Here is a 24,836-nt window from a genome sequence, read left to right as displayed (position 1 = left end):
TGAGAATGTTATACCTAATGTTTATCGTCTGTCCTCCAACATGGTGGTGTGTGTCAGACTTTCCATGACAGTGCAGATCTCTCCAGCTGTTCTCAAGCTGCTCTGAAACCTCTGCTATTGTTCTAGATCGTTTATTTCCTGCAGGTTTTCTTCAGCCTGAAACACAGGATAGCTCGACCTGTTGCAGAAGTCCTTTTATGCACAGCCTTTTTTTTGGACGCTTCCCAGTGAGACGTTGTCCACATAGAAACTAATCTTCTAGGCAGCATTTCCTGGCAGGACTCTTTGGATCTGCTCACAAAGGTTTATCACTCCGACAAACAAGCAGCCGAACCTTCGAACTGTCCAGGTTTCAAACTCCAGACGGCTGTCGAGCAGGGGTGGCAAGTAGTGGAGTACAAATACTTTGTTATACTTAAGTACATTTTTCTGGTATCATTACTTTACGCCACTACTTATTTTTCTGACGACTTTTACTTTACTTCTTACATGTTGAACACAAATACCTGTACTTTCTACTTCTTACATGTTGAACACAAATACCTGTACTTTCTACTTCTTACATGTTGAACACAAATACTTGTACTTTCTACTTCTTACATGTTGAACACAAATACCTGTACTTTCTACTTCTTACATGTTGAACTCAAATACCTGTACTTTCTACTTCTTACATGTTGAACACAAATACCTGTACTTTCTACTTCTTCACATGTGGAACACAAATACCTGTACTTTCTACTTCTTACATGTTTGAACTGAAATACCTGTACTTTCTACTTCTTACATGTTGAACCCAAATACCTGTACTGTTCTACTTCTTACATGTTGAACCCAAATACCTGTACTTTCTACTTCTTACATGTTGAAACAAAATACCTGTACTTTTCTACTTCCTTACATGTTGAACTCAAATACCTGTACTTTCTACTTCTTACATGTTGAACACAAATACCTGTACTTTCTACTTCTTACATGTTGAACTCAAATACCTGTACTTTCTACTTCTTAATACCTGTACTTTCTACTTCTTACATGTTGAACTCAATACCTGTACTTTCTACTTTACATGTTGAACACAAAATTACCTGTACTTTCTACTTCTCACATGTTGAACACAAATACCTGTACTTCTACTTCTACATGTTGAACACAAATACCATGGTACTTTCTACTTCTCACATGTTGAACTCACAAATACCTGTACTTTCTACTTCTTACATGTTGAACACAAATACCTGTACCTACTTTCTACTTCTTACATGTTGAACACAAATACCGTTACTTTCTACTTCTTACATGTTGAACACAAATACCTGTACTTTCTACTTCTCACATGTTGAACACAAACACCTGTACTTTCTACTTCTTACATGTTGAACACAAATACCTGTACTTTCTACTTCTTACATGTTGAACACAAATACCTGTACTTTCTACTTCTCACATGTTGAACACAAATACCTGTACTTTCTACTTCTTACATGTTGAACACAAATACCTGTACTTTCTACTTCTCACATGTTGAACCAAATACCTGTACTTTCTACTTCTTACATGTTGAACACAAATACCTGTACTTTCTACTTCTTACATGTTGAACACAAATACCTGTACTTTCTACTTCTTACATGTTGAACACAAATACCTGTACTTTCTACTTCTTACATGTTGAACACAAATACCTGTACTTTCTACTTCTACATGTTGAACACAAACCTGTACTTTCTACTTTACATGTTGAACACAAATACCTGTACTTTCTACTTCTTACATGTTGAACACAAATACCTGTACTTTCTACTTCTCACATGTTGAACTCAAATACCTGTACTTTCTACTTCTTACATGTTGAACACAAATACCTGTACTTTCTACTTCTCACATGTTGAACACAAATACCTGTACTTTCTACTTTCTACTTCTCACATGTTGAACTCAAATACCTGTACTTTCTACTTCTTACATGTTGAACACCAAATACCTGTACTTTCTACTCTCTCACATGTTGAACTCAATACCTGTACTTCTACTTCTTACATGTTGAACACAAATACTGTACTTTCTACTTCTTACATGTTGAACCCAAATACCTGTACTTTCTACTTCTTACATGTGAACACAAATACCTGTACTTTCTACTTCTTACATGTTGAACTCAAATACCTGTACTTTCTACTTCTTACATACGTTGAACACAAATACCTGTACTTTCTACTTCTTACATGTTGAACATCAAATATCTACCTGTACTTTCTACTTCTTAATGTTGAACTCAAATACCTGTTATTCTTCTACTTCTCACTTTGAACACCAAATACCTGTACTTTCTACTTCTTACTGTTGAACTCAAATACCTGTACTTTTCTACTTCTTACATGTTGAACTCAAATACCTGTACTTTCTACTTCTCTCATTTTCCAAACAGCTGTTCCTTTAGTCTGAATGTGTGTGTTGGATGCGCTGATCATTATTCTTTAGAGTCATTGCGTGCCTATTGATTTGAACACGATCCGTGTATCCATCATTTCCTGGTCTTCTCTAAAGAAGAGGGACCAATGGAAACGTTGTCATGTTGCCGTTGTTCAGCATGGAAACATTCATTAGCTAACAATGACATTATTGTTCTATTAATATAAAGGGAGGTCAGGTACTCTTTAAAACAGCTGCTAGTTATGGGTACTTTTTACTGAAGTACATTTCAAAGCCTCTTTACTTTGACTTGAGTAAAGAAGTTTAGTCAGTACTTCTACCAGAGTATTTTTAAACACGAGTATCTGTACTTCTACTCGAGTTAAGGATGTGTGTACTTTAACCCTCTCTCATTGTTAACATTCACGGCACAAAGCCTCTCTTATCCGTCTCCTCTCGTCTCTAAGAACCAACAACTTTCTAATCTCCAGAGTGCTTTCAGACAGTTTGGAGAATCTGTTTTAGGATAAGAGGAAGAGACACAGATGGATTTAAGCCACTGTTTTGTTTCTGTGCAGAACAGACTGCATTTCCCTGTGAGCCACAAGTGTTAAAAACCTGCTTCAGTGTTAAGAAATGATTTTTACGAGGATAAGTTCTGCCATATATTCACACAGTCGCAAATAACTCTTTAAAAAGATGTCATTTGGGTTTCTCAGTGCTTTAAAAACGTAATATTTTACAAGTAAATATCTCAAAACAGACCTTCATGAATAGACCAAATGTTGGACATTTTAGCGTCTTTCAGCTAATCCTGAAAGTGTTCTCAAAGCTGGTAAAGGTGCAGCCAGTCTGAAGGACTTTGTATACTGCAGGGTAGCTGGTGGATTTACTCCAGGTGGAACTAAAGTCTGATTCAACACTTGATTATATTTCACATCATTCATCCACATCTGTGAAGTAACTGAAGGTATTAAATACATGTAGTGGAGTAAAAGTACACCATCTACCTCTGAACTGTAGTGGAGTAAAAGTACACCATCTACCTCTGAACTGTAGAGGAGTAGAAGTACACCATCTACCTCTGAACTGTAGTGGAGTAGAAGTACACCATCTACCTCTGAACTGTAGTGGAGTAGAAGTACACAGTAGCAGAAAATGTTACTTGAGTAGAGTAAATGTACTTAGTTACTTCCCACCTCTGGCTCCTGGTAACTGAGTGTTTATAACACAGCTGATGGTTTACACAGTAACTCATGTCACTGTCTACTGTTTACACTGAGGGAACAGAGAGTGTGACTCAGTGTTGCCCAAGGACACTTCAACAGAGTTATTTATCTTCCTATTAGCCGAGAGAAACAGAAACAGATCACACGGAACAATCCCTCCTGCTGTGAACAAAACCTGCTTTCATACTTTTCATTACAAAGTCTTTTTCTACATTAGCTTCTTCTCTGCAAAGAATGCCTGGGGGTTTGAAGAAGAGCTTCCACGCAGCGAGAGGAAGAGGACAAAACACACTCTTCTACTATTCCAGAACAATCTATGATAACGCAATGTATGTATTTCCGGTAGGTGTTGCAGCAAAGACGGGGCTGTGACCTAGTGTTGTTATTTGTAATTGAATACATTGAAACTAAGTGACTGAAACAAATACCAACAAATAAATCATGTATTTATTAACTCCAAACTCCTTTTAATGATCTGTATCTTGGGCCAAAGTAACTAAATAAAGGTAACCAAACTGTCACTAAGTCATTGACGCAAACTATGTTACGAAATCAAACACCTATTATGGTATTTTATATTTTGTTACACCTTCTTTGTCCCGCATTAAATAACTGAAGCGACGCTACAAGAGGAGGAGGTGGTTTCAATTTGGTTTCATTTATTTGCACGAATGACTAAAAATAGGCCGTGCAGGAGCAATAGAGACTTCAGAGGAGACACAGGGATAAAGTTACAGCAGAAATGACATGAGATACTCTTTAAAAAATACTTTTATAGTGGGTTTTTTAACACGGAAAACCCACTAAAAATGGGTAACATTGACAACGTTTTTTCAAATTTGACGTAATGAACGGGGTTCGGGTCTCGATATCTGCTACTTATTTAATCTCTCTTTCTAACTTCTTAAAGCCCTCGTAGATGGATCAGTAATGAGGAAGAGGAAGAGGAAGAGGAAGAGGAGGAAACACACCAGTGACAGAAACTGGTTTACAGACAACGGCGGTTGGAAAGAGATAAAGTTACAGCAGAAATGACATGAGATGCTCTTTAGAAAGTACACTCAGTGGAGCTTCTTCAACACGACCGGGTTCGGGTCTCGATATCTGCTCCTTGGTTTCAACGCCCTGGTTCACGGAGGATACCAAAAAAGTCCTAGAAAGACGAGGTCAACTTACAGCAACTAATGTGCATTTAAAAAAGAGGAATAGTTTCGGCGAAAACTAAAAAGCTTTAGATTAGAATTGTCCAAAGGGGGGTTCGTTTAGCACTTAAATAAATAACTAAAGGACAAGTTCAACAAGAAAGTGAGGTGATTATGTTTCTTATTGCTCGTAAAGCATGTTGCCTTGCTTATTTAGTCTCTCTTTCTAACTTTGTGAAGCACTCGTACTGTAGGTGGAGCAGTAAAGTTAGTCAGTGTTTGAAGAAGAGTATCCATAGCGAGAGGAAGAGGAGTGAGCAGCATCTCGCTGACAGAGCCACAGTGTTCACAGCAGACACCAGAGTATTCCACACAGAGCCTCTTTTGACCGGCGACGCTCCAAGAGCACGAGGCCCAATTCATTTGGTTTCATTTATTTGCACAAATGACTAAAAATAGGATACAGGTGCAATAAAAAAAGTTACTCTCGATAGCGGGGGGGGTTAAGTGCTTTAGAACATGCAGTTACCATTTACAAATAAAACGTTACAGCATGAATGATAGGAGATTTGGGAGTAGTCTGGGATTATAAACTGTATTTGTTCCCATTGTGATTCTGCATGTTATTAAATATGGTGTTCCTGCCACGCTGAGTCTCCAGCTGTTCTGTTCCTCTTCTATGTTGGAGAAGAGAAGCATGATTTCAGACTATGGATCGACCGATATGGCTTTTTCAAGGCCGATACCGATTATTAGTAATCAAGGAGACCGATAACCGATATTTGGAACCGATATACATTTGTAGTAAAATCTTGGTGTCAAAATGTAGAATAACACAAACTCAAACACAACTTCTTTGAAATGCATTTAAGCAAATATTATGTTTAATGAACTTTTAAACATCTTTCAACTGGTTTCCTCTCTGTGCCCTTTTCTTTAGTGCAGCAGTGAGTTAGAGAGAGACAGGAAGTGGGGCTGCAGGCTGACATGCTTAACTAACAAGAATGCTTCATTCATTATATCAAAACGATGCCTGTCTATCTAGCATAACATCCCTCTTCTATATCAACATGTGTCCCCTCTTCTTCATGTCTCTTCTACATCACCATGTGTCCCCTCTTCTCCATGTCTCTTCTTCATCAACATGTGTCCCCTCTTCTTCATGTCTCTTCTACATCAACATGTGTCCCCTCTTCTTCATGTCTCTTCTACATCAACATGTGTCCCCTCTTCTTCATGTCTCTTCTACATCAACATGTGTCCCCTCTTTTTCATGTCTCTTCTACATCAACATGTGTCCCCTCTTCTTCATGTCTCTTCTACATCAACATGTGTCCCCTCTTCTTCATGTCTCTTCTACATCAACATGTGTCCCCTCTTCTTCATGTCTCTTCTACATCAACATGTGTCCCCTCTTCTTCATGTCTCTTCTACATCAACATGTGTCCCCTCTTCTTCATGTCTCTTCTACATCAACATGTGTCCCCTCTTCTTCATGTCTTTCTTCATCAACATGTGTCCCCTCTTCTCCATGTCTCTTCTACATCAACATGTGTCCCCTCTTCTTCATGTCTCTTCTACATCAACATGTGTCCCCTCTTCTTCATGTCTCTTCTACATCAACATGTGTCCCCTCTTCTTCATGTCTCTTCTACATCAACATGTGTCCCTCTTCTTCATGTCTCTTCTACATCAACATGTGTCCCCTCTTCTTCATGTCTCTTCTACATCAACATGTGTCCCCTCTTCTTCATGTCTCTTCTACATCAACATGTGTCCCCTCTTCTTCATGTCTCTTCTACATCAACATGTGTCCCCTCTTCTTCATGTCTCTTCTACATTAACATGTGTCCCCCTCTTCTTCATGTCTCTTCTACATCAACATGTGTCCCCTCTTCTTCATGTCTCTTCTACATCAACATGTGTCCCCTCTTCTTCATGTCTCTTCTACATCAACATGTGTCCCCTCTTCTTCATGTCTCTTCTACATCAAACATGTGTCCCCTCTTCTTCATGTCTCTTCTACATCAACATGTGTCCCCTCTTCTTCATGTCTCTTCTACATCAACATGTGTCCCCTCTTCTTCATGTCTCTTCTACATCAACATGTGTCCCCTCTTCTTCATGTCTCTTCTACATCAACATGTGTCCCCTCTTCTTCATGTCTCTTCTACATCAACATGTGTCCCCTCTTTTTCATGTCTCTTCTACATTAACATGTGTCCCCTCTTCTTCATGTCTCTTCTACATCAACATGTGTCCCCTCTTCTTCATGTCTCTTCTACATCAACATGTGTCCCCTCTTCTTCATGTCTCTTCTACATCAACATGTGTCCCCTCTTCTTCATGTCTCTTCTACATCAACATGTGTCTAGATACTTCCCAAGGTTTGACATCATGAATTGTGCTACTTTAAAGCAAGCAACGATGTTTTCAAATCTGTAATCAAAAAGCTCCTCTATCGCTATCGAAGCAGTTCCTGCCGTTGCTACGGAGGATCAAGAAAGAGAAAGTAAAAGAGGGTAAAAGACGGAGCGCTGGACGTCAGATGAATCACCAGAAGAAGACAGAGGAAGTGAACACTAACAGGAACAGAACACGGTATGGGCTCTGCAGAGTTTAAGGACTTGTTAGTGGATCAGAAACTGTGAGCAGAGTTGGACAGTGGTGCCATAAAGTTGTTGTTGTTGTCGCAGTTCCAGCTGATGGTGGAGTTTTCTTTTCTTAGCAGAAGAAATACGATCATTTTTAAGTCAATAAAATAATTTCAATTAATATTGGGAGTCGTTAGTTTGTTTAGTATCTGGCCGTGTAATAAGCGGGATAATGTGCAGCGACTTGGTCATTATGGTCGGGTGTTCTTTTCCCCATAATGAGCGCCTCGCTGCACATTATCCCTTATGAGAGAATTAGGCCCAGATTGAGGTTATCAAGACCCAAACTCATGTTCAACAACGTCCTGACTTACAATAAATAACCACTCATTAGAGGGTTATTGAGGAAAAACTCAACTAATGGCCTAGTACTTGTAGAATATGGTCATTAAGGCATTAATACGTGTTTTATAATGACTAATAAAGGGCCAATATACTGCTAATATGCATGTTCATTAACAACTAGTTGATGGTGAATATGTGTACCTTAAAATAAAGTGTTACCAAAATAACATATTAAGATTGAAGAGTGTTTCAGCAAAAATGGAAAAGAATTTCCCCCAAAAGAGAGTTCAGTGTTTCTGTCCCTTCACCCCTCACTCTCTGAGCCCCCCCCCCCCCCCCCACGCTCTCTCTATTTTCAGCGACAGGCGAAGAAGAAAAACAGTTGAAGGGTCTTTAAGAGTCTGAGCGGTTTAATGATGCAATCTGCCAGAAACACCCCCCTCTCCCCCCCCCCCCCCCCCCCCCCCAAAATCTCCCTCTCCTCTCCACGATGACATCACCCTGTGCAGCAACACGCGGACAACAGTCGCACGGCTGCAGTCGCTGGAAAGAAATGTTTCCAACAGCAGTTACGTTATTTCCGGCTGTCAGAGCACGGAGAAATGTTTCCATTATGACTGACTTCATGTGTTTGTAATTATGGAGGAGAACGTGGGACGTAACGACGAAGAGACTCATTAAAGCTCAAATCTGTTCTTAAAGCATTTTCTTGAATGAACACGATGTACTGTATGCTTGTGTATGTTAACGTCTTAATGCATGGATGTCTCAATTTATTAGTACTTTGGCTTTTTTTGTTTTGTTTGACTGCTTGTTGGTGTGATAGGAGGCGATACTAATCACATTGAATAAAGCTTTTACGTTGTTAGGTGAAATGCACTCATAAGTCATTTCTAACGTCTTTTGTTGATATGTTTGGTTGTTAGCCCCTGGTGTGAACAACTAGAGGTCATAAAAGACCCACATGTTATTACATGTTATGTCTAGAGAGACCTTAATATCTAGTTTTCCTGAAAGAAAGTGGAAAAATGTGTTGAAATATCTTAGAGAAAAAGTCAATATCTTTCAAGAATAGGAATAATTGTCAGTATTGAAGTAACCCAGAACGAGGCAGGCTGGATAACTTTCAAACAAAAAAGAAAATAAAGTTTATTTGTGTCAATAATGGGCTAAAGGGTTGTGAAAAAAAGACTTGGACAATAAGGGACTTTATAAATTGGAGATTTTTGCTGATGCATGCATTCAATACGGTTACTCGATAATAAGACACACTTTCGTCTTAGCACGATACTTTCAGCACACCGCCATCTTCGGATAACACATACGACACGTGACTCCAGCGTAACACTTGACAACATCCGGTAACACTTCCGGTTCTTCACAATAAAAGTGAACACATTCAACAGAAACAGAAATAGTGCATGGAAGTTAACAAATACCCCTAAAAACCAAGAACGCATGAAGGACTCGATGCAGTATTACAGAGTGAAGTCCTTTAGTCCTCAGCAGTGTGTTAGCGGACAGCGCTAGAGGACAGATGGTTGTTACAGGGTTTAGATGTTGGTGTTGTGAAGAGAGTGAACGGTCAGTCTCTCAGGATTAACCCTCTCAGCCTGAGCTCATCAGATCTGAACAACACCGACTCTCCTTCAGCACAAACACACACCGACTCTCCTTCAGCACAAACACACACGACTCTCCTTCAGCACAAACACACACCGACTCTCCTTCAGCACAAACACACACCGACTCTCCTTCAGCACAAACACACACGACTCTCCTTCAGCACAAACACACACGACTCTCCTTCAGCACAAACACACACGACTCTCCTTCAGCACAAACACACACGACTCTCCTTCAGCACAAACACACACCGACTCTCCTTCAGCACAAACACACACGACTCTCCTTCAGCACAAACACACACGACTCTCCTTCAGCACAAACACACACGACTCTCCTTCAGCACAAACACACACGACTCTCCTTCAGCACAAACACACACGACTCTCCTTCAGCACAAACACACACGACTCCTTCAGCACAAACACACACGACTCTCCTTCAGCACAAACACACACGACTCTCCTTCAGCACAAACACACACGACTCTCCTTCAGCACAAACACACACCGACTCTCCTTCAGCACAAACACACACCGACTCTGCTTTAGCACAAACACACACGACTCTCCTTCAGCACAAACACACCGACTCTCCTTCAGCACAAACACACACAGACTCTGCTTCAGCACAAACACACACCGACTCTCCTTCAGCACAAACACACACCGACTCTGCTTTAGCACAAACACACACAGACTCTGCTTCAGCACAAACACACCGACTCTCCTTCAGCACAAACACACACCGACTCTCCTTCAGCACAAACACACACCGACTCTCCTTCAGCACAAACACACACAGACTCTGCTTCAGCACAAACACACACCGACTCTCCTTCAGCACAAACACACACCGACTCTCCTTCAGCACAAACACACACCGACTCTCCTTCAGCACAAACAAATACACACGACTCTCCTTCAGCACAAACACACACGACTCTCCTTCAGCACAAACACACACCGACTCTCCTTCAGCACAAACACACACCGACTCTCCTTCAGCACAAACACACACCGACTCTCCTTCAGCACAAACACACACCGACTCTCCTTCAGCACAAACACACACGACTCTCCTTCAGCACAAACAAACACACACGACTCTCCTTCAGCACAAACACACACCGACTCTCCTTCAGCACAAACACACACCTCCCGTTCAGAAAGGGACAGGAGAGAGGAATCAACCTGCACACAAGACACACAAACGATAATCTAACCATTTGTATTGATTCCTTTCCAATCCCTGATCAAATACAGGTTCATCTTTTAACCTGTTAAACCCCGCCGACGGGGACCTTGGGGTTTAACAGGTTAACGTTTGGAAGAAACTCACGATATTACAAATCAATGTGTTGGTTCCCTCAAAACAGTCTTTGACCCTAACCGAGGCGTGACCTACTCAAAAAGTGAAGTCTCAATTTAGCAAAAAAACATATTTTGCCAACTGGGAACTGAATCCAAAATGAAACAGTCTTTCCGAACTCGACCTTTAACAAATACCCAATTCATTGTTCGTTACATTTTTTGGGGCAATGATACCAACAAACAGCCATTTGCCACTTCTCAAATGTGATTGTCGGGAAACAAGACATTTGAGTGTGTTAACGTTGGCTTTGGGAAACTGTTTGGCTCTTTTAGGACAAACAGATCAAATGATTAAGGAAAAAGCAATGGCTCGATTAGTTCATAATGAAAAACCTAAACATAATGAATTGTTGCTTCTCAAATGAGATTGCAGGATATGCGTGTTTAATATAACCTTGGATTGTTTGATGTATCCTTGGAAACAAGACATTTGGTGTCAAAACCACTTTGTTTGGCATAACAAAGTCGACACACGCAAAACATATTAACCGTTAGAAAACGACTCAATAGGCGCTTTCACACCGGAGTACTTTCCCAGGAATAGTTCCGATAGTTCGTGGGATTTTGCGTTCACACCAAAAAGATCTGGAACTAGAACTTTTTTTGCCGAACCTTTTTAGACTTTCCTGGGGAGAAAAAGGTTCCAATTTCTGATTGGCTGGGCGGATTGCAAACCACGCCCCGTAAAACTCGGAAAAGTTTTGTGAAGCCGCCATTTTATTTGCTGGCATTAGCATTATTAGCATTAGCAGAAGAAGAAGAAGAAGAAGTGACGTCAGCGGCTTCATTTGCCTAATCCTCCCTCAGGGACTTATTCCGGTGTGAACGCGATCGGCTCTTAGTTCCATGGGGGAACTAAGTGCTGGGAACTAAGTGCTGGGAACTAAGTGCTGGGAACTAAGTGCTGGGAACTAAGTGCTGGGAACTAAGTGCTGGGAACTAAGTGCTGGGAACTAAGTACGGCAAAGTACTCGGTGTGAACGGGCCTAAGGAAACTGTTTTGGTTATTTTGGACAACAAACGGACCAAATGGTGGTTCAAGAAAACAATGTTGAGAGTCAATGGAAAGAATACTAATTTGTGTTGTTTGACTATCATACCTTCTCACCAGATATCGAAGACATGACATTTTACCCAGAAAATGCAACCCTTACTATTACACAAAGCCAAACAACCAGCTGCCAACAAATAAATAAGCGTAAAACACTCCCAAAAAGCCGCTCTCACAAACCCCACAGTGGGAGAAATGAACACTCGGCTCATTAATCGTTGATTCTGCAGGAAAACACATCTTAGTGTTTATGATCAGCGTCCGCCCGCTAAAGCCAATTAAGTGATCGAGGAGCTTTTTGCATTACGAGCTGACGAGTGTAAAACAGGCTCAGAAACGTGACATTGATCGGACTGACATGAGGGCGGGGGGGGGGTAAATGAAAACGCTGATTGGGGGTGTTCTGATTGCTCTAATGGCAGATGGAGCCTTGCAGCCAGGATTCAGAGGATACTGAGCACGCAGTAATGCCATCTCCACTCAGATCAGGAGGAGAAGCTGAGTCCGAGACGCTTTGAGACGTTAAGTGCTTTCGTTAAGTTGAGGAAGAGATACGAGAAACAGAGAGACGAGCATTTGTTCTGTTGAGGATTCAAGGAGTGGAGTTTACACATCTTAACAATAAGAGAGGCCGAAAACAGCTGGAAGTCAAACGTATTTCTGTTTCTTTCCACACAGCTTGGTAGAGATGCACTTTTAAACTTCAACGTTACTTCAGTCAGTTAGAAGTTTCCTTTAGCCCTGGTTGCATCCGATATGATATTTCACAGCATTTCCAAACTGATATTGTGCATTAGAAATGAAAGTTGAGATGATAACTTGGCACCATTTTGCTCTGAGTCTTTAGGCATTACATGATGCAGTATTTTAAATCGTTTACCACAAAATACTGTAGGCTTAGGTTTATAAATCTCCTTCTCGCTTATAAGTAGGCGCCTTTAAGATGCATGAATAATAATAAAACAGACATTTCTTCATATAGGAAGTTCAGTTGTTGGCAGAACTGTACATCCGTAAACCCTCAACAATGTAACATATCGGTTTATAAATACATATTGCTTATACAATTCTTAAGAGTGGATTTTAAGAGTAACAAAGCTTCACTACAGTGTCGTTAGATGCAGAACGAAAGCACATTGTTAACCTTCTGCTACTTACAGGCGTTTAACAATCATTTGACGGCATTCAGACAACGATACAGAAATCTACTTTAATTAGATTGTTGTGGGATTAAACCAAATGGATGGATGTCTTAAAACAAATAACCAGACGGTGAATCCTCCTCAAATCACAGTGTGTTTGTTTGAGTGCTTCCTCCTCTCTCGTGGTGACGGTGTCTTCGTGCAGAGAGAAGTCAACCTGAACATTTGATCGCCGCCTCCTGACAGCTGATGACAACATGTGGACTGACGCGTTGCTCCTTTCAGAAATATCTCAACCCTCATCGTCTGCTCAGGTTTGTATATATAATAGTTTGTGTGATGATGCAATGTGTTTAGTGTGTGTTGGTCGTTGTGTACGACTGAGGACCGCAGATGGAAATGAGCTATTAGCTATAATCTGGCATAATTCATGTCTTCTCTTTTCTGAGAGTCATGTATTTGTATGCATGGTCCTTGTTCAAATAAATACATAATATATATTCTCAGCTTTTAAGATAATTAACGCAGTTAAGATTGTGTTTGCACCGGACGAGCTGATCAGGATAATAGGGACTAACGATGTTAGCAATTCATCTCTCCATTGTTTTCCAGATTCATCGATTGAGCACTCCATCAATGTCCATTCAAGTTTGTCTAATTCCAAACGTCAAAGACTTTAAGATGGAAACAGATAAAAAGGAATTAAACCTTGAAATCTCGTTTTCATGGGAAGAAGATGGACGAAGAACAACAACAACAACAACAACAACAGAGGGAAGAAGAGGAAGAAGAACAAGAGGAAGAACAACAACAATAGTGGGGAGAAGAGGACGAAGAAGAGGGAGAACAACAACAAAAAGGAAAATGAGTAGAAGAACAACAAGAGGAAAAATAGCAAGAACAAGAAGAAGAAAAGGTAGAACAACAAGAACGACAACAAAGGAAGAAGAGGAAGAATAAGAACAACAACAACAACAACAAGAAAAGGGAAACAAGTAGAAGAAGAACAACAAGAGGAAGAACAACAACAACATCAACAGAGGGATGAAGAGGAGGAAGAAGAGGAACTAAAGGAAAACAAGAACAATTAGATGAACAAGAAGAAGAAAAGGTAGAACAACAACAACAACAACAACAACAACAACAAGACCCCACTCAGGGACGAGGAAAGGGGCCGCAGATGATTCCCCTCCAGCTGAACAAAGAGTCTGTGATGAAGCAGCGTCGGCGCTTCTGTTCGCTGAAGAAAACATAACTTTGGTTTTGTTTTTCTTCCTGCCGTGGAAACGCGTACATGTTGAGTTTACGAGCCTGGAGGCTTTTCAAAAACACGGTTTCAAAAACAAAGACGACGTGAAAGGAAGATTCCGCTGTGTTTGTTTGTTCAGACGCTGATGTCGCCTCTCTGGACCTGAAGTGTTGAAAGTGTTTCTGCAGAGAGGCAAGTGAGGACATCGTTCAGATTGACGTGAAGCGACTGCTCGTATCGCTCCGGCAAAATGAGAAGTATGAATGTGTGGCCCTGCTGTGTTGAAGCCTCTCTCCGTCCCCACAGGTCTCAATCTCCCAGGAAGAGAATAACATTATGGAAACGGTGTAGAGCTGAGACGGATGTTAAGACAGAAAGAAGTGTCGGTGGTGGCGAAGTCCATAGTGACTTGGCAACTGGAAGGTCACCAGTTCAAGTCCCGGAAAGACCAAGTGCTACCGAGGTGTCCCTGAGCAAGGCACCGTTCCCTACACTGCTCCTAACACTAGGATGGGTCAAATGCAGAGAAACCGTTTCGTTACATAGTTCCTGTACTACGTAATGACAACAAGTTGAATCTTCTTCATCTTCTTCTTCAAGTGACGTGAACTCACTAACCCTCAACATGTGTTCATTCTGCAGGAGATCGGTCCGTAAACACTGAAGGACTTTAGGAGGGAAACCGGTCGACAAAATGACTGCACGATCTCAGAAAATCCCGACAACTGTTGACCACCGTTAGTTTGAGTCAAAGATATTCACACATATTTTGCGGTACCAAAGTATTTTTCACACATATTAAGTAGGGCTGCTCGATTATGGCAAAAATCATAATCTCGATTATTTGGGTCAATAATTGTAATTGCGATTATTAATTGACTTTGAAAACATCCATTTATTGGAGAAAAAAAGTTTGGACAGTATGTTTTTAACAGTTGATTACCCAGAACTTTAAGCATAATTCAACTGAAAAAACAAAACAAACAAAAATTATTTAAAAAAAAAAAAAATTACGTTGTTTTCGTAATCGTTGCAAGCCATAATCGTAATCGCGATTAAAATACGATTAATTGAGCAGCCCTTTCCTGTTATTTGTAACATTGGCAAAATGATGTTCCCTTAGCACCCAACTGCTTTCAAACAAACGTAAAGAATGTTGTTGTTTTTTGTTTTTATTCTTACCCAAAATACGTAACCTCTTTCAATGACAACCTTCTATCTATGTTTATATATATATGTATACAAAAAAATACAAAAACGTGATATTTATATATCAAACTTTGAAGGATTTTAAAGACCTACTGTGTGGGACACACATTGGCTCCAACACATTATACGTGATATCTCTAAGAGGTTGACCAATCACAACAGAGCCGGCCAGCTAACCAATCAGAGCAGACTGGGCTCTGGTTTCAGACAGAGGGTGAAAAGAGGTGCTGCAGCACAGACAGTATGAGAACAATGGAGAGCTTTTTGAACATTAGAGCATGGAGACATGAAGAACTTAAGTCTAGTCGTCCAAAGAGAAACTCAGAGATGAAACTTTTCATTTACTGCTCTGAGGCGATCAAAGAGTATTCATTCACAGTGTCACTGATAAGGTATGTGTGTGTGTGTGTGTGTGTGTGTGTGTGTGTGTGTGTGTGTGTGTGTGTGTGTGTGTGTGTGTGTGTGTGTGTGTGTGTGTGTGTGTGTGTGTGTGTGTGTGTGATAAGATACTACTTATATAATCTCTTGCATGCTTGCGTCCAAAGGTCAGACCCCGCCCGGTAACCAATAAAACCCTTTGTAAACGTGACATCACTTGTTGCCGTGGCGCCCACCTGTCGCATGTCAAGATGAAACCTGTCCCTAAACTGCTTTTGTTGGATGATATATTATTATTTGAAATAAGCCACATTATTGTCATCTTAAAGAGCAAGTAACACAATAAATGAGTTCTCAAGAACAGGCATTGCAGCGTGAAGACAATAGTAACAAATATCCTTTTTGAATAAAGCATGAATGATATAAGAAGGCAGAACCAAAACAATAATATACATTGACTTTGGGGCTCTTATAGTAACAAAACACTCCTCTCTTAAACCCAAAACTGCAGCTGTAGACGTTATTTGACGTTAAAATGAACAAAGTCATTTCCATATATCGTACGATAGGTCAAAAACGTTTCATGATGTAATGACATAATAATAATATAATAGGATAATAGTCCAAGTATCCCAAAGAAATACATTTTTAAGAATATTCAGACAGTGGAATAGCAATGGGAAAGTAGTATTAAATAATATCCTTAATACAACGCAGACTCCTGAGCTGAAACTGCAGAGGAAAGATGGAATAAATATGTTTAATAATGAATGAGAAATGTTATTTTATGACCCTTGTTTTGACCAAAAGTGCACAGTAACAACGTTAAATATAAGCAACCCTTTTGCATTCAGTTCAAACCCAGAATATTATCACACCAGAGCTGTGGATGATAATTAGATGACGTCAATTAAACCCATATTAACATATATTATATAATAAATCCAGCCTAATAACAAGTCTCATTTTCATTCCTGCAGCATCACCTGAACCAGCAGGGGATGAACTGCAGAGGAAACATGGAGTCAACATGATAAATAATTAATAAAGGATGTTATTTTTACCGTGCAATATGTCTACAGTCTCTCCAAAAGGTCCAAGGCTTATTCGTGATCGTTTGTCACTTAATTGTCTGATTATTATCATTGAGTTCACTTGTTTTCCTGTAGATGCATGAAATACAGACAATAAGCGTATTATTCTTCATTTCTCTGATGGCAGATTTCATTGTTGCCACATGTATTTATGTAACACTTCACTTACAGTCAGCAGAGACATTTCTAGAGACATCATGTGTTGTATTTCAGCCCGCTGCGTGTAATTGATGCAGTGAAATGTCAGTGTGTGAATGCATTAAGTTTGGCCTTTCATTAACCGCCAGAGATCCCAGGGTTCACCTCGTCTGCTGGAGAGGAAAATGATATCTTTGTTGGCGCTTCGCTCACGAGCAAAATGAAGAATGAATCACTCGGTTTCTGAAGGGGCGAAGGCATCTGAAGTAAGTATTTACAGTTTGAAGGTCTTTCTGAGGTCTCTAGGCAACAAAAGGCAAGAAAAAACCTCTCAGCTGAAGAGATGAAACCCTCAAGATCAAACGCTCACTAGTTCCTGCTTTTCCAATTTCATCATTTGCAGTAGGGCTGCACGATTTGGGGAAAAAAAAAATCTAATTGCGATTTTTCTGACAGATATTGCGATTGCGATATTTGCTTTTTAGCGACCCAACGGAAGTGTATTGTAAAATGCGGCCATATCTCCGGCTAGGAAGGTCGTATCAACGTGCTCCCGTCTCTAGCACCCCCGCAGCCTGAGCTACGAGTGAAAGAACTAAACTTACATGAAACTTCTGTTGGGTTGCTTTAAAGTCGAGCTTCAGTTTCAGACTCTCCCTGTAATAGAAACATGTGATGGAGCATTACTAACCTGACTCAACCATCTAAAGCTCCGTTGGAAGCCATTTGGAAAGGGCAGGCACTTTCAGAAGCACTTGGCAGGTGATTGGATCAATCTGTCTATCACCTTCTATCATGGGCCACTTCTGATTGATTAACAATGTCTGGTACATGTGGAGCACAGCACTTCTGATTGGTGTGGAGGACTGACACACATCCACACCATTTATTTTTTAAATCGCAGGCTTTGCAATTTGATAATTGCATCATTTCAAATCGCGATTTCGATTTAAAAGCGATTCATCGTTCAGCCCTAATTTGCAGCTTTTCTCAGTTTTTGATCGTTGAAAAGGTTAAACGCCTTCGTACGTCATAAAGCAGAGGCTAGCATTTGAACCAAAATGTTATTAAACTCAAGCTCAAACTGATCATTAATTGTTATTTTCTGACATAGAACAAATATGTAATTATTCAATATATGACCAGTTGTGCAACAGATTCCCCAAAATAATAGTACTTGCAGGAAAGACGGCCGGCCAAAATCACCGACTGTGTGAACGTGAACATGAATAGAATATCACCTCCATCTTCAGAGCAATCTGACTATTATAACATTAGCGTTAAGAAAGCTTACTTAAATATCTGCCACAACATAAGTAACCAGATCAGAGTAACATTAAGTACAGTCCATATCACATCATAATGTATCATATATCTCCTGATCTGAGTCAGCTGAGCCGTATCTGGCCGTGCAACACTCACAGCGTCACATACTGGATACAGAAGTATTATTTTAAGCAACACATTAAGTTGAGGAAACACTCGAGTCAAATGTAATGAAAGTCAGATCTTGTTTTAGACGGGGCAGTGATATCATAAACCTGTTAATGTACGCATTCAAACACTTGTTCTGTTACCAGCTGTATTCACCTTGCAGGTGCAGCCATGTGGCTTTGATCCTGGATCAAGTGTTTAAGTCATGGATGTTTAAAGTTTAACTTCTTCATATTTTGACTAATATTAAAGTTCACTTTTCATTCAGGAAGTATGACGCTGCGCTGTCAGTACGCATCTCCATGTTTGTGATTGGTCGAAAGCTCCAAATACCACCCCTTTCATGTGAACGCGCACCTAACTAGATCGCGTTCCCTGAGGGAGGATTAGGCAAATGAAGCCGCTGACGTCTCTTCTTCTTCTTCTTCTGCTTTGGGTTTACTGGCAGGCCGCAAACCACTTCACGGCGTATACTGCCACCCGAAGTCCCCGGCCGGAAGTCCCCGGAGTTCAGCGTTCAGAGTAAATCGCCAGAACGCCGACACCTCCTCATCTCCACCGCTCCCATGTTTTATTTTGTGTTGCCATAACAGACCTGGGCGCCGTACATAATGGCAGCCCACTGTCCCTAACACTAGGATGGGTCAAATGCAGAGAAACCGTTTCGTTACATGGTACCTGTACTGTGTAATGACAATAAGTTGAATCTATCTATCTATAAGTTAGTCTCTCTCCGTTGGTGCTCTGGGCTAATGCTAATGCTAATAATGCTAATGCGAGCAAATAAAATGGCGGCTTCACAAAACTTTTCACAGTTTTACGGGGCGTGGTTTGAAATCCGCCCAGCCAATCAGAAATGGGAACCTTCTTCTCCCATGAAAGTACCTGCTCTCTAGCAGGGACTGAAAAGGGGGTGGAAAGGTTCTCATGGACTAGATTCTAGTTCCGGATTTTTTTGGTGTGAACGCAAAATCTTCGGAACTATACTGGGAAAAGTACTCCGGTGTGGAAGCGCCTAATAATGAAATAAAGCCATAGCTGCAGCCCTTATAACGTAAATGTAACATCCCTTAAGAGTTGTGTACTTCTTATTGCTGCATATTCATGATTTAAGGGTTAACATGAAAGGTATATCTTCCATTTACAATAGTTCTACCTCGTCGCTGCTTGATTTTATGTCAAATCGGTGTACTTTTGGACGGTTTTGATGCGTTATCTGCAGGCCGACAGTTGGAGGAATATCCTAAGTTGTTTGTTATTCTATAAAAACAAAGCTTTAGTGTTATTATTACCTTTCCCCCTCCCTCATTCCTCCCTGAGCTCCCTGCAGTGGAAACATTAAAATGCAATGCAGTCAGCTGTTTAAAATCCTCTGTCTTTCTCCATACATGGCTGAGCTGTGAGGAAACGCAGCTGAAATCTGACACTGAGAGCGAGTCTGCAGCAATGTGACATATCAATCTGAAGAGGAGGAAGAGGAGGAAGAGGAGGAAGAGGGGCTAATGAGAAAATCAATACCGAGGCTGCCTTTCACGCTTCTTGCAAAAAAGAATATAAGACTCTGCAGTGAAATGGGAATCGTGCATGGTGTCATCATGTGAACATCGTGCAGACAGCTGCATGAGCGTAATGTAAGGATTTCCCAACGTGCAGACAGAAGGAGAAGAAGAAGAAGGAGAAGGAGAAGGAGGAGGAGAAGAAGGAGAAGAAGGAGAAGAAGGAGAAGAAGGAGGAGGAGGAGAAGAAGAAGAAGGAGAAGAAGGAGGAGGAGAAGAAGAAGAAGGAGGAGGAGAAGAAGAAACTTCACTAAATCTGGAGAAAGACAAAAGGATAAATCTCTACAGCAGTCCTGTGATATTCCCCTGAGAGCTACGATGCTCAGTGGAGACTTTTAAGTGTGCATTGTCAACTGAATACGTTGGGTGTGTAAAGCAAAAAGAGGGATTCAAAGATGTTAAATTGGGCCCAGGATATTTTCAACTGGCATTGTTTTAGCACTTTACGTTGAATTTAAGTCCATTTAGACTTCCATGATGTTATACAAGTAGGTGATGAGTGTACTATAGTATAATAAAATAATCATCAAACTTTCTGTTGTTATCACAGTGAACTGAATATGTCTGCTTTGCCACGTGCAAAAACACAATACTTTGGGCTCTAGAAACGTTCAGATGGCAGTATTTTGATTTTGAGCTCCTCAATGTTGATTCAAACATTGGAAAGGGTTGTCAATAATGACATAAAGCCATGTGTGCAGCCTTTAATAACATGAATGTAATGGTCCTGGTGCGTAGTACTGCCAGGTTCCTATCTCCTACAGTATACTGCTTGTGTCTCTCTGTTATCATTGTAAACTACATATCCTGGGTCTGCAGTTTGCAACAAAGGAATTTGAAGCCGTCTGTTGACGCTTTCTGATGCCATTATTTACACTCAAATGTTAAACAAAACATTGTTAAGATAGTCAATGGTCACACAATGCGATGGCTGCAGCCCCTATAAAGTCAATGTAACATTTGTGTCATTTAACTTGGTGCGTACTGCGTAGTAATGATTTCTGATGTAATGATTCTACCCATGTGCCAGAAATAGTGATTTTAAGACATTTCGGTGTACTTTTTGACATTTGTAACCTCCATTTAGACAGTGTTGATGCTTTATCTGCAGACTTACATTTGTACAGTTTGAATGCTTTATTTCTAGATTTACTCAGGCAAAGAATTGGAAGAATACCATAAGAAAGCCACAGTTTTCCAAAGCATGCCACTTTTTGACATCTTTAACCTCCCATTTGGACAGTTTGTATGCTTTATCTGGATGCCTACTTACATTTAAACACTTCCAAAACACCCCCCCCCCCCCCTCTCATCATGACTGTAAAACATGTGGACTTGAACTTGTGACATTTTGCGGCTCCACACTTTTTCCTCCACAAAAAGCTCGAGAGACACCGAGCAGCAGCGACTCAAACACCCGGTGGAGGAGCACCGGAGCCCGGGCACAGCGACCCGGAGCTCCCCGGTGAAATGTGACTCACCCTCGGATAACTCCAGCTCCAATTCGGCCAGTCTGGCCCGAACCTCCGCCGGCAGAGGAACCGGGTCCCGGTCCGCCATCCTGCAGCAACACACCGGGGTAAATCTCCCTTTTTCCCGGTGTTTATCCTGCTTTTCTGCGTGTTTTCTCTGCTAAACCTCCCCGAAATATCCACAGTGATTCAGGCTGAGTCTCTGCTCCGTGTGGCAGCAGCTGAAGGTCTGCAGACAGCTGCGTCAAACTGAGTAAAACCACGATGAAAGGTACTTCCGGTGGAATCATTAAGAAAATAAAAGTCCGAGTGGTAGGCTTTTATATATTTTGTAATCGTTGAGAACGTTTGTGTTTTAAAATACTTGATTACAAGTTAAGTTAATGTATACATTAATTAATTTCCCGCAAGAAAAATTCCTACTGTTAACAAAAAAATGTAGACTTTTATTATGTTAAATAATTTAGAAGGGTTTGGTTAAAAAAAATAAAACATCTTTAAAAAATCCTTAATAGCAAGTTAAATAATGTATTAATTAATACATTTCACACAAGAAAAATCCCTGCGGTAACAAAAAGAATCCGATTGGTAGGCTTTTATTTGTTTTAATCATGGTGAAAATCCTCCTCTTTTTTAACTTAAAAATTACAATTTAAATGAATGTTTAATTAATTTTACCGAAGAAAAATACCTACATCAACAAAAAACATGTTAGAAATGTTAGAAAGGAGAAACCAGCTCGAGTGCGCTAGAATTTGAAAGTACACAACCGGAAAAAATCTGCCCCTTCCTCCAGACTTCCTCACAGAGCCCCTCCTCCAACACACACGAAGGCTGACAGGCAGGTAGGCCATCCAGTTACTTTAGCCGGCTCAGATGATTGGTCGTGCTTTTTACAGCGCCACGGCTTCTTCCACTGATGACAGAATAGACAGAATGACAGAATCATTTTTTTTATGTATTTATTGTCAAAGCATTTAATGTATTCATTGCTATCGGGATGTTAAGAGCATTCCATGGAATATAACAAAAAGTGTTTCTGAAGTGAATTACCTACCCCACCTTTAAGAACTGTTTATTTGTAAAGTAGTAATGTAGGTTATCAGATCAATTTAGTGCATTAAAATAAGATAAGCAGCACATTTTCATATTTAGAAAGCTGGATTAAATACCCCTATTGGTTATCAAAATGGCTGGAATGTACTTTTCTTTACATTATTTTAATTGTTGTTTAGGTCCCATGTCATGCTTTTCTGGATATCACCCGTCCCCTTGTGTTATGAAGGTTTCTCTGCATGTGAAGCGGTCTGCAGTCACAAACCCTCAAAGTACAGCCTGTAGCGAGTAAACCTCTAACACAGAGAAGACCTGTCTGTGCTGCCCCAGAACGCCTCGTTGGGGATTTTTCCAACCAAAAAAACGATATCCGGTCACAGAGATCTGCTATTTTAAAGTAAGGTATATCGACCCTAAATATAGTCTATATTAAGAACGAAAAAAGTCTTAACATATATCGTTTTTTGTAAACATGACAAATGTGCGAGGGTGATGACGTCAGAGCATCGTCCTTTGTGCCGGGCTTAGCCCCGGACAGCCCCAGCCCAATTTAACCCCTGGGTCTTTGTGAGGGAGCTCCTATATGGCGTTACCCCGCTGAAGCTCACCAACGTTTAATATATTTCATAGTTCAAAGTTTTGTTAATTTATTTATTTATTGGTCAAATACTGGTTTCTAATGGTTTCTAATGGTTTCTAATGGTTTCTAATGGTTTCACTGGAATGAAAGAGCACAGAGTACAGAAGCAACAAAGCAGCATCCTGCATTAACCCTGACCTTCACAGAGAGGTTGAAGTTCATGTGGAGAGGAGGCTTCAGAAGTCTGTCTGTTTTATGTCTTGGGAACAATGCCTAAATCAATGCATTGGGTTGGTCACACAATTCATTCTCTTGTGCTTTGTTCTATCTGAATTGATAAGGAGTTATCACAAGCTGTTAAGTTGTGCTATCTTACAATCAATACTGTATATAGTTAATGTGAGGTAAAGTGTGTCGCCAAGGTAACCGGTTAGAACTCGAAGTTACGATGAGGTCTTAAAATGTATGGAAAGGGTCTTAAAAAAGGTCTTAAAAGGTATTACATTTGACTTCAGATTTCCTGCATATACCCTGGTATCTCAAATGTGGAGTTAATGCATTGGTAAAGTTATATTGTAGCTCAGTGGTTAAATATATCTGCATGAAGTGAAGAGCACCAGCTTTAAGTCGACATATTGCTGCAGATATAATCCACGAGCTCAATATCCTCATTAACTGACTTTACTATAATCCTTTAAAGCCTGTGTTGTCATCACGTTTTAATAAACCTACCCCGTGCTAAAGCCAAGTCTCTATCCATAGCTTACAGAAAACAAGTGCCTTATGTGCACTGCCCAAATCATTTCATTATGTAATAGATATGATATAAAGGAAATGTGAGGAAAATGTAATGAAGTTGACTTATCAACATTTATAGAATAAGTCGATGGTTGATATTAATGAGTTATCTGCGGTGTATCTCGTATTTTACTATCCTAACCATGTTTAAATAGGAAATACAACTTAAAAAGTATACACATGACTGAGTGAAAGCATATAATATACAGACAAAAGCAGATATCACAACATTTTATTTTATTTGAACACCAAACAAAACATTTAGAGTAGATTAAAACAGGGGGAAACAGACTAAAATACACTTTTAAACATGATTTGGTTTTGCAAAATAAAACATTGTGCAGACACCAATACTGCCCTTTTTAATTATCATGATTTTATTTTGAAAGTGCCTCTTCCTGTCTGGCGCGTATCGACGGTTGCTGTCTTTATGCAGAGTAGAGTAGAAGTACTGAGATCTTGAGTAAAAGTAGAAGTACTGAGATCTTGAGTAAAAGTAGAAGTACTCAGATCTTGGACTTGAGTAAAAGTAGAAGTACCAGAGTGTAGGAATACTCTGTTACAGTAAAAGTCCTGCATTCAAAATGTTCCTCAAGTAAAGTAGAAAAGTATTATCATCTAAAATATAGTGAAAGTAGCGACAGTGAAAGTAGTCGTTGTGCAGATTGGTCCATTTCAGAATAATATATATGATATGTTTTATAATGATTGATCATGAAAGTGTTCTCAAAGCTGGTGAAGGTGCAGCTAGTTTGAATGACTTTGTATACTGCAGGGTAGCTGGTGGATTTACTCCAGGTGGAACTAAAGTCTGATTCAACACTTGGTTATATTTCACATCATTCATCCACATCTGTGAAGTAACTAAAGGTATTAAATACATGTAGTGGAGGAGAAGTACACCATGTACCTCTGAACTGTAGTGGAGTAGAAGTACACAGCAGCATTAAATGGAAAT

At 40.2% G+C, this 24,836-nt stretch overlaps 1 protein-coding gene across 1 annotated transcript in view; it reads right to left on the bottom strand.

Moving 5' to 3' along the window:
• Positions 1–21,655, bottom strand: part of LOC117546182 (disco-interacting protein 2 homolog C-like) — a gene marked incomplete at its 3' end in the record, with an annotated part of 112,378 nt that extends 90,723 nt beyond the window's left edge. The window contains exon 1 of the mRNA XM_034216327.1: positions 21,454–21,655. Within this exon, the coding sequence (XP_034072218.1) occupies positions 21,454–21,532 (79 nt within the window). The remainder of the gene's footprint in view (positions 1–21,453) is intronic.
• Between the last annotated feature and the right edge of the window lie 3,181 nt (positions 21,656–24,836).

Source organism: Gymnodraco acuticeps, unplaced genomic scaffold, assembly GCF_902827175.1.
Source record: "Gymnodraco acuticeps unplaced genomic scaffold, fGymAcu1.1, whole genome shotgun sequence".
Taxonomy (NCBI): domain Eukaryota; kingdom Metazoa; phylum Chordata; class Actinopteri; order Perciformes; family Bathydraconidae; genus Gymnodraco; species Gymnodraco acuticeps.
Note: the sequence above shows the minus strand (reverse complement) of the source record. Positions and strands in the feature narration are given on the sequence as shown.